General features: G+C 41.2%; 2 protein-coding genes across 4 annotated transcripts; both read right to left on the reverse strand.

Moving 5' to 3' along the window:
• Nucleotides 1–408: 408 nt before the first annotated feature.
• Nucleotides 409–5,119, reverse strand: LOC135260056 (serine-rich 25 kDa antigen protein-like). 3 transcript variants are annotated; one of them, XM_064345188.1, is made up of 10 exons: nucleotides 4,828–5,119; nucleotides 4,645–4,699; nucleotides 4,461–4,508; nucleotides 3,996–4,040; nucleotides 3,471–3,509; nucleotides 3,259–3,324; nucleotides 3,128–3,157; nucleotides 2,762–2,797; nucleotides 1,834–1,899; nucleotides 409–1,350 (listed from the first exon to the last, which is right to left on the reverse strand). In XM_064345188.1, the coding sequence occupies exons 1-10, from the start codon at nucleotides 4,839–4,841 to the stop codon at nucleotides 1,063–1,065; spliced, it is 687 nt and encodes a 228-aa protein (XP_064201258.1). In that variant the 5' UTR covers nucleotides 4,842–5,119; the 3' UTR covers nucleotides 409–1,062. The 3 variants fall into 3 exon arrangements, with proteins under 3 accessions (XP_064201258.1, XP_064201257.1, XP_064201259.1); XM_064345187.1 differs by having other exon boundaries at nucleotides 3,259–3,330; nucleotides 4,828–5,117; XM_064345189.1 differs by lacking the exons at nucleotides 2,762–2,797; nucleotides 3,128–3,157; nucleotides 3,259–3,324.
• Nucleotides 5,120–6,572: 1,453 nt separating this feature from the next.
• Nucleotides 6,573–10,108, reverse strand: LOC135260057 (clumping factor A-like). The gene is made up of 2 exons (XM_064345190.1): nucleotides 10,070–10,108; nucleotides 6,573–9,676 (listed from the first exon to the last, which is right to left on the reverse strand). Exon 2 carries the CDS (start codon nucleotides 9,590–9,592, stop codon nucleotides 7,322–7,324), a length of 2,271 nt encoding a protein of 756 aa, XP_064201260.1. The 5' UTR covers nucleotides 9,593–9,676; nucleotides 10,070–10,108; the 3' UTR covers nucleotides 6,573–7,321.
• Between the last annotated feature and the right edge of the window lie 130 nt (nucleotides 10,109–10,238).

The following is a 10,238-nucleotide window of genomic DNA, read 5'->3' on the forward strand; positions in this document are numbered from 1 at the left end:
TGTTATTTACCCCACCGAGCTGCAGCCAAATAGATCCATGTAATTCAGCAGCGACTAAATTTAGGAACAGCTAGTGGCAGTTTCTTCGCATGCTCGCTCATACATCCACGTGCATACATTTCAATTAAATTGCGGTGAAATTTTCTGGGCCATTTGCAGTAGTCCACTGGTTTAAATATAGTGGTTTAAATATAAAGAGTGTTGCAGCAGTGAGCACAGTTGCTGAATGTGATTGGGCGTTCTCAAAGGTGGAAAAAGGATTTAAAAAAATAACAACTTGGTTTAGTTCTAAAATATAAAAGTATGATGTGGCACCAAAGTCCTGCTGAGGTTCTGAACCTAATCCTGGCTGTGCTAATGCTAACTATGGCCACAAGTCACAAGGACTGACACACAGTGAGTCAGAGGGAGAGGGCGGAGCTACATTTATTTGCTCATTTATATACAGTATAGTACATATGTGATGTATAGTACAGCATAATAGTATAGTACAATGATTAGATAACTTAACTTGCGACTCAATAGTTGTGCATTCAGCTCCAGCTGAGTAACAACAGGCAATACAATAAATATTACGAGGCAAGACAATTCAAACAAAACAAAATTGAAAAAAAGAACACTATTCAACAACGTGCAAGAACTTTGTGGGAAATGAGCGAGACATGTCGTCAGATCACAGACATGGCTTCGGAACAGGTTTTAATGTGGAAAAACCTATTAACTGTAGGTGGAACATTGTGGTTTAGGGTGGTAAAAAAAACAAAAAACAAAACAAAAAAAAAACAATGTAGAGGCCTTTTATTCATAACATTGCGGCAACATTGTTTAAAAAAAATGAAATAACTTTAGGCGTACGCTGGTAATAAAAATCATCTGTTAGTGCCATATCATTTTTCGTTTTCTGTAAACGTGTCTGAAGTTTTGATCCTCGGTCTATTAAAGACATGCTGTGCGTGTGCGTGCGTGTGCACGTGTGTGAGCGTGAATGCACGTGCGTGTTTATCGTATCTGTGGCATTCCGTAGGAGGCAATCACCACAAACGAGTTTCCTTCTACGCGTGATCAAGGACCCCCGATTCCGAATTTGCCCTCCCCTTCAGTGGACTCAGTGCTTCTGCAGTCCACCGTGTCCACACCGCCGGCGCACAGAAAGAGGAGCAAGCTCTGTGGCGTCGCCCTCCTGTTGGAGCTGTTGCTTTGAGAGCTGTCGCTGTTCTCTGGGCTGCTCTCCGGGCTGCTCTCCGGGCTGCTCTGTGGGCTGCTCTCCGGGCTGCTCTCCGGGCTGCTCGCCCGGCTGATCGAGCTGTCCTCCGCACTCTTCAGGTTAATCCCGTAGAACCGCATCCATTTCTAAAAGGCAAAAATAAAACGATCGGGTTTGAAGAATGTAATCATGATATAGGTTGTGTGATGGACCGGCGAACTGTACAGGGTGAATTCCTGCCACTTGCACAATGCATGCTGGGATAGGATCCAGCACCTCATGCGAACCCAACCAGGAATAAGCGGATTTAGATAATGGATGCATGAATGAATGGATGATATAGGTTGCTGTTTTTCCTGTTTTATATACATTATAAAAAACCCTAGTTTTAAGTTCCCAGTCGTGTCCCTTGAGTTATCACTAGTACACATTCCTCCAGTGTATTTCACCGACAAAAACATGGCGGCCGCGTGGGCGGGAGGATTTGCTGTGTGGTTAAGCTGAGGAACACCGACCAACATATGGCCGCTCTGCCCCCGGTGGCCATTAATGTTGTGCGTGTAGTTTTGGAGGGAAGAGACTGGGATGTATCCCAGCTTTCTCAGCCATTGTCTAGACTCTTAGCTCACCCTCCGATTGTCCTCCTCGCTGCCCCGGCTGTCGTCTCTCATATCGCCGTTCCCGTCAGGATCTCTCTGTTCAGACCAATCGAAACGCAGGCGTCAGAACTGCCTCAGCAGCACAGAGACGAGCGCGCCCAGGAGGCCCGGGTAGCTTAGCCTCAGGATAATGAATTCAAAATGATGCTAAATTGCTGGGACCATGCACCACTTTAGACTGTATTTAGGCAGAAAAAATTATATTTTGCTTTGCCGTATCTTTACCTCTTTCTGCAGAATTAACTACCCAGTGTTCAAATTACCGGGGGAAAAAGTATAGTGTTGCTACGTTACGACCTAAAATATAATTCACAAAATGCATTTGGACGTGGTAGTGCTGTCTTGTTTCTGCTAGTTTTCATGGGCTGCACACAACTGCATGTACTAACAGCACTCACTGTGATTGTGTGCTGTTCAAACACATTTTCAGCACCCCCTAAGTATCTGTCATGGTGCACACACTGTATCCCCCCTCTATTTTGCAATGCAATGGTATATACACAGAAGGACAGGTTCAGTGCTCCGGTCAGTGCAGAGCTGGTTTCTAATGTAGCTATCGTGCAGTAGTGCTAAAGCAGCTGGCTTGTGATACTGAAGCGGATTGTGTCCCACAGGTCTGCAGTCCAGCAGCAAGGCACTGCACATGTAACTATAAATAATTAACAAACTAGAATTCAAACTTGAACTAGAATTACAGTATAGCATTAATCTCTGTGTATTTTAAGAGGTTTTCAGATGGTATTTTTTACCATCTATACATGTTTTGTTTGAAAAATGACACGCTATATTTTTTTGTGTGAAATATTTTTGTGTAATAATATCACCACACTATTGTCTGGGCAAAATGTAGCATGCAATACTTTACAGTTGGTAGATGAAAGTTTGCTTTGAACATTACCACTTCCAGAATATTGCGTACACTCTCCTCTGATGTCTGTTGAAGGCATAAGAAAATATGGAAATTACTATAGCAGTAATCACTTTAACAGTAATGTATTTCATGGTTACTAAAAGCTTGTAAACTCTATATCAGATGGTTAATGAAATTTTAAGATCAACTTGTCCTCAGATGTGGTTTCCATTGACTCAGATGTCTGTTTTTGGATTTAAAAAAAACATGCAGTTATCAACAATATTTTGCGTATAGTTAAAATTCAAAATAAGTTCTGTGCTGAGTCAGCATTGCTGAGTATTAAAGGTGATCTAAAAATATGGATGAAGGTTCATGCACTGAATCACGTCTGATATATTTCATTGATATTACCGTATCTTCAGATGTATTTTCTGAAGAGCTCTGTGGGAAAAAATGCCTTTATTTAGTAAAAATGTAAGTCTCTTAATAATGTCATTTATTGTACTTGTGGTCATGTAATCATAGGTTTTTCCTGTACCTACATCAGGCTCAGACTCAACACTTTCAGAGCTCTCAGACGAAGAGGAATTTGGTACTGGAGCTGGGGTCTGCAACTGACAGTAAATTAATACATACTGATGAATATATGAGTGTGAATTTCCATAAATCTTCCAATGCTTTTGTCAATTTCAACAATAATTGTCCCAAAATAAATCCCAGAAACTGGCTCATTTCCTCAGCTGAAATTACTCACAGTGTTCGTCTGCGGGGCTGGCTCATCCAGTCGGACAATCTGCGCAAACAAACGAAGAAACAAAAAAAATCAATTAACCATTCAACGTGAAAAGCTGTTTTGAATGCACGCGGTATTTCAGTAACATAACATGTTGTTTGAAGTTGTTATGTCCTCAACAGGCTTGTCTTACTCAGTCTGATTAGTTTCAGGTTTCAGGTGTGCATACGTGGGTGTGGCCAATCAACTGTGATTGCTGATCAGAAAAAGCTGGCGGGTGCCTTATAAATGAGCCTGTTCTGCACCACACCATTTCATCCAAGATGTGCGTTTGAATGGGCTTTTAAAATAAATGAGCAAGAAACTGTCAAAAATGTCTATTTTTACTTATCAGCAAACTCAAACAAAAATATTTTAATGAAATATTGATTGACTTTCATTATCAGTAACTATCCTGTCATAAATAGACTCTAAATAAATAATGGACTCTAGAATCTTTTAACATCTAAGTAATCATTTAGTAATCATCAAAAAATACTAATTCACCTTATTTTCAGAAACACTGTCTCCAACCAATGTAGCATTGACAATCTAGATAGACATAATAGTAAAAAAAGTAAAAAAAAAAAAAAATCACAATCAGTTTATACAGCAGAATTATATAACAGAATTATATAAATATATAGAATAATCACAAGAGCAACAATAGAAACAGTCATAAATGAATGGACCTACATACATGAATGTTCTGCACCTCTACTGCCAACAGTATTACAGCAGGAAAGAGATATCTATTTTCCCAAACAAATGAGTAGTGTGGTGTGGGTACTAATCATACGGACAATGCAATTCAGAAACCTATAATGAAGGGATGAGATGTGAGCTTATTCTTCTTTTTTATCACTTTCTTCCTCCAAAAGCAGAAGGCTATCCATTTTCCAGTAAAAGTAAAGAATTGTGCAACAAACATAAGTATTTAGACAATACACAAAATAATATTGATGTACTCACTGAGTTCGCCTCTGTTGTAATTTCATTGAAGATATTGTTTTGAAAAATCTGCTCAGTAATACAAGGAACCAAATAGGAAAACATTTTTTTTTACATATTACTTTTTTCTCATATATCTCTCTCTCTATTTATATATTCGTTCATTTTATTATCATCATTTTTTTTCTTAATTGAGAAAACCTACCGGGTTAGAAAAGACTGCTCCTAACAGGCACACAACGACAAGCATCACCTTCATCCTAATGAAAGAAATCAGTTTTCTCTGCTGTTACCAGATCCGGTGAAAACAGGTTTTAAAATTAAGTTTCAAAATGGTTGCCAGCATGACACCTAACTACCTTCAGCAAAAAAGTATACTAATCCTTACCTTTTCCCACTCATATTCAAGATCCCAGTGAAAACCTTTCAGTTGTAATCTTGGTCTCCCAACAGGCCTTGCTACTGAAATAAAAATCCAAGTGAAGCTTCCTCTGCACGCGTAACAGTTGCGATAGCTGAGGCTAGGTTTATATGTGGAGTATTCAGCTTCCACTTGTTTATCAGCTGGAAGCCATGGTGTGAATCATGACCCCTGACCTCCCTCCACTTCCCCTCTGTCATAGGAGAGAGAGCTCTGTTCTCAACAGCCTGGTGGTCTGAGGATGCCTTCCCCAATTCCCCTCGGCCCCCGGCTGCGTTAGCAAAGCGCTCTAATTTTAAACGATTGCTACATGATGTACGGCCACATGAGGCATGTGGATTTATGTGTTTGTTTGTTATGCTTTTTTGACTTCTGGGACAAAAAAAGAAAAAAAAAGCACTTGTTCTCTTTGCAAACGAGTGCGCAATGAATGTGTATGTTTATCAAATTGTTTACGTGGTTCCTATTATTGGGTAGAAGGAATCCATAACATTATTATATATTTTTTATTCCGTGTCATTTGTTATTCTATAGATCACTTCACTTCTGGTCAGTTCTATAGATAACATATTAGTCCATGATACAGAGACCCTTGACCCCTGTTCTGACTGTGACCATTAGTTCTGCTGGTTAATGTAAAATTTGCCAGGGAGGGAGAAATTCAGCTGGCAGGATACACCGTACCTCATCTTGTGAAGCCAGCGCTCCTCTGTGAATGAACAGGCACCATGTATGGTGTGCGCTATTAATGAGTTTCAGTACAAGTTTAAATGGACAAGAGGCAGCCCGTGGTGAGTGGGATATATTTGTATGAATACCATGTAAGTGAATACATGATGAGTAAACTGAAGTTTAAATATTATCTTTGACCTCTGTCAATATTCATTTAACCTTTGCATGACATGAAAACTTGTGTATAAATGGTTAAGTGAGATGCCAGAAAGCAATCACAATTGGGTAGCTCATGCCACCTTGTGACTGAAAAGCATTCTGGGACCAATGTATTTATGCTACGCTCAGAAATAAAAACATCCACACCCAGAGGAAAGATTTTGGGTTACCATTAAAATAGAAATACAAAAAAGTCAAGTTTGTGCAACTTGGCTTACAAATAAATACAACTATTCTCAAATGTGTCACCACCTTTTTCCTTTGCACTAGGAAATGCCCTGATTCTTTGCGACTTGTTTGTTTCTGTGTGTTTCCATCGTAATAGAGGAAGGAGTGGGAGGAGCTTCATGTCCTATGAGGACAAAATTTCACAATAATTCCCCATGCTGTCAAGCAGACAGCCACCCCTAGCTCCCTTCCCTGGTCACTTCCTCACTTGATAATTATTTATGTATGTGGCTTTTAGGCTATAATTTGTTGGATGCAGCTTGTTTTCGAGTGCTATATTTGTTGTTGCAGTTATTGTTGTCGTGGTTTATGTAGAAACTGACCTTATGAGTGACAAGGCAAAATTAAATATGTAGGAACATATTTGCCATCCTATTGGTGGCCCAATACAAAAAATGTTTTTGCGGCCCCAAAGTGTTCAAATGGTAGAAGTACCACATTGGTACAGTGGAGTATATACAAGAACAATAAGGCCTGGATTCAATTAACATTTGTCCTACATTTTTGCTCAAAATGGTATGCAAATATCCATTTGTATTCTTCAGAGAGACTTGAAGGAGTTCATGCTCAGCAAATTATTGAAAAAAGGGATGCACTGGAGAGTCATTCTTGAATTTATTTGCCAGTCATTGATAAATGTTGTTTGAATACAAGCCTTAGTCCCAGATGGGATTCATAAGCTCACTGAAACACCCTAATGTTGGTAGGCAGCCATTTCTTACAACCAATTACTTTCAAATAATCTCCATTAATACAAAATTAACAAGATATATTATCGTGCAGGTACAAATATTGACGGTAAAAAGTAACAAAAGTCCGTTTATTTATATCTGTATTATACATTGGACATGTGTGCATTATGTCACAGAAATGAAACTTGAACTGTCTGTAGCCTACATTTAAAATGCACAGTTGGTTTTTGTATTGAGGTATTGTCATATAAGAGATTGCACATTCCAAACACCATGAGAATACCATCATGTGTCAGGTGTTCAACTTGATTACATTTTAATTATAGGTAACAAATTCAACAAAGTGCACAATTTTAATACTTACACAACACTATGAACAGAGTAATTGAAATGGGTATAACATACTTATTCACAGTTACAAACAAACAGCCCAGCACCTGGACTGAATACAAGCATTAAATGCTATATACTGTTGGGCAATTTTGTTACAGAGGTATTTGTGGTTTATAATCAATACATAAACATTTCCACCCTATTTACTCACTGTCCTTCATTAAAGTTTCAAGGCTTGGCTCCAACGTGCTCGTGCACTTAGATAACACTGATCTACAAGAATGAGACAAGCAAGCTCACAGATATTTTTGTTAATCTCATTTTTTGCTTTCCTCGCTGTTGTCCGTACTCTGGCTACTGCTAAGGCTCTCACTGCTGCTGCTGCTGGTTAGCATCCGATGGCCTGTAGGTTTGCGCTGGGTAATTAGCACAGGCAGGAAGGGTTTTAGCTTTAACACCTTATCCAGGTTCAGCTGTCTCAGAAAGGTTCTGACGCTGGCTGTGTCAAGTGAATAACTGGACACAGCCCTAGCGTGTTCCTCCTTGTTCTGTTTGCCCCCCTCACCGCCGGACTGGGTGTCTTTACCGCCATCGCTAGAGCTAGAGCTGGAGTTTGGCACATTGTGCTTCACTTCCTTACTGGTGGAACTGGAAAACGAGACGCTGGTTTGGCTGTCCTCGGAACGAGAACCGGAGTCACTGTTGCTGTTAGCCTCTTTGGTGCTACTGCTATGGCTAGATTCGCGATCGCTGCTTAGCCGTGCTTCGGTTCCGGAGCTGAGCTTGTGTCCGTCTGTCTCTTTGCTTCCAGACTCCGCGCTTGAACTAGCCGCGCTGCTGGAGCTGGACCCGAGCTCGGTGGTCAGACTCACCGTGTTTGCGATGACGGGGCTCGGCTCGCTGCTTTTACTCTCTTCGCTGCTGGAGTCGGGCATGGAGCGCGGACTTGGACTCGGTGCACTGGAGGCAGAATCCTGGCTTTCCTCGCTGCTAGAGCTGGACTCGCTGCTTAAGGTAATGAGAAAGCCAGCGGCGAACTCCGCGCTGGGGTTTGGCAAAGAGATGGAGTTCGAGGTGGACTCGCTGAGCTGGCCTTCACTGCTGGAGCTAGAGGTTAACGCACTGCTTAGCTGAATCACGCTGATAGCATCGCGGTTTTCGCCGATGTCGTTATTCTCCTGGGTAGCGGGAGCAGCGCTAGGACTGGAGTCTTTTAAGCTTCCTTTACTGTCTTCTTCACTGCTCGAGCTCGAGTCAGAATCACTGTTACGATCCTCTTCATCACCATCACCAGAGGCGTCTTCACTGCTAGCACTGTATTCACTGCTAGCGCTAGCACTGGAGCGTGAATCCACCTTTTGAGTATCTTCACTGCTGTTTCCATGGCTGCTTAAGGTTAGCGCTGAGCTGGGATTGTTTTGGACTTCACTGCCCACACTGACCCAAACAAAGTGTGGGCTTCTCAAAGCACTCTTAAACTGGAGTGCGGAGTCACTGTTTTCCCCCTCTTCACTGCTAGAGACAGAATAGGAGTCACTGCTGCTGTCTGCTGTTCTTCTTGGGGTGTCAGGCTCAACAGAAGGCTTTAGAGAAGCTTCCGGGACTTTTTTCCTAATGGTTGAGCGACGACTCGATTCACTGCTGGTGCCCTCCTCGGTGTCAGAACTTACGGCTGTGCTTTGGTCCGTCTCACTGCCTGAACAAGAGTCATCACTTTCGTCTGACTCAATCTTTTTGCCTGTCTCAGTAGTCAAACTTATATCAGATTCACAGCTTTCACTCATGCTAGAACTGGAGTCAGATTCACGGCTTTTTCCTGTTTTGCTGCTAGAACTTGAGTCAGATTCACTGTCATTTCCTGTCTCACTGTGAGAACTTGAGTCAGATTCACTGCTACTTCCTGTTTCACTGCTGGAACTTGAGTCAGATTCACTGCTACTTCCTGTTTCACTGCTGGAACTTGAGTCAGATTCACTGCTAATTCCTGCTTCACTGCTGGAACTTGAGTCAGATTCACTGCTACTTCCTGTTTCACTGCTAGAACTTGAGTCAGATTCACTGCTATTTTCTATTTCACTTCTAGAACTTGAGTCAGATTCACTTCTGTTTCCTGTATTACTGCTAGAACTTGAGTCAGATTCACTGCTGTTTCCTGTATTACTGCTAGAACTTGGGTCAGATTCACTGCTATTTCCTGTTTCACTGCTGGAACTTGAGTCAGATTCACTGCTACTTCCTGTTTCACTGCTGGAACTTGAGTCAGATTCACTGCTACTTCCTGTCTCACTGCGAGAACTTGAGTCAGATTCATTTATTTTTCCTGTCTCAGTGACAGAGGCCAAGTTGTGGGTGACCACAGGGCCATCGCTTTGCAAATCCTCATCACTAAACACTGACATCTGATTGCTCCCATGGCTTGTTGTACTATTGTTCAGATTCAGTTCTTTGTCATGATGTTTAGCTGAACCACTGAGCTCTTCCTCACTGGTGATGACATTGATCACGGCCGCTGTTGTATTGTGTTCCAAGTCGGTTAAACTGACAGTTACAATACTGGGTTGTTCACCATCTCCGGGGCTCCCATTCATAAAGTTTCCGTGGTTACTGACATCAGATGATCCACTTGGCAGATTGGCTTCTGCTGTGCTAATATGGCTGCCTTCTGCAATATTCTGTATTAAAGGAGATATGATATTAAAGATATGATACAGTAGGCCAAAAGCAATTGAGAAATAAAGCTGAAAATGTGTTTTTCTTGTGTGGGTGTGTGTGTGTGTGCATGCATGCGTAAGACTACATAGCTCAATTTCCTCTGAGTTTTCTACAGTAATTGCTACTTGCTCTAGTAAGCCTACAAAAGATCAATACAACTTTAGAACTACATTTCATATTACCACACTGCCTTCATACAGGGTCTGCATACATGTGTAAATTTCACTCATATAATAATGGATTATTCTGACATTCACACAGATACACATACTCTCTCTCTCACACACATACACACACACGCACACACACACACAGTCATGGGAGGTCACTCTAGATTCTTAATGACTAAATACCTGAGTTTCCTCTGAACTTTCCAACTGTCGCTTACTCCGGTAAGTCTAAAAAAACAAAGTAAGACACTTTTCACAAGACAAAAACTAAACGTCACAAAAGCTTGTTCGTGTTGAGTCTAATAGCAATAGTAGCATTAGCATGTTTTGTTTTTATTTCCAGTATATAGTT

This window comes from Anguilla rostrata, chromosome 7 (genome assembly GCF_018555375.3).
Source record: "Anguilla rostrata isolate EN2019 chromosome 7, ASM1855537v3, whole genome shotgun sequence".
Lineage (NCBI taxonomy): Eukaryota > Metazoa > Chordata > Actinopteri > Anguilliformes > Anguillidae > Anguilla > Anguilla rostrata.

Coding starts and splice junctions, on each gene's coding strand:
- LOC135260057 (XM_064345190.1), bottom strand. CDS start 9,592: ATGAATGGGAGCCCCGGAGATGGTGAACAACCCAGTATTGTAACTGTC.
- LOC135260056 (XM_064345187.1), bottom strand. Junction 4,509..4,644: donor GAGCAGTCTTTTCTAACCCG/GTAGGTTTTCTC, acceptor ATTACTGAGCAG/ATTTTTCAAAACAATATCTT. Junction 3,158..3,258: donor GTGTTGAGTCTGAGCCTGAT/GTAGGTACAGGA, acceptor TTTTTCCCACAG/AGCTCTTCAGAAAATACATC.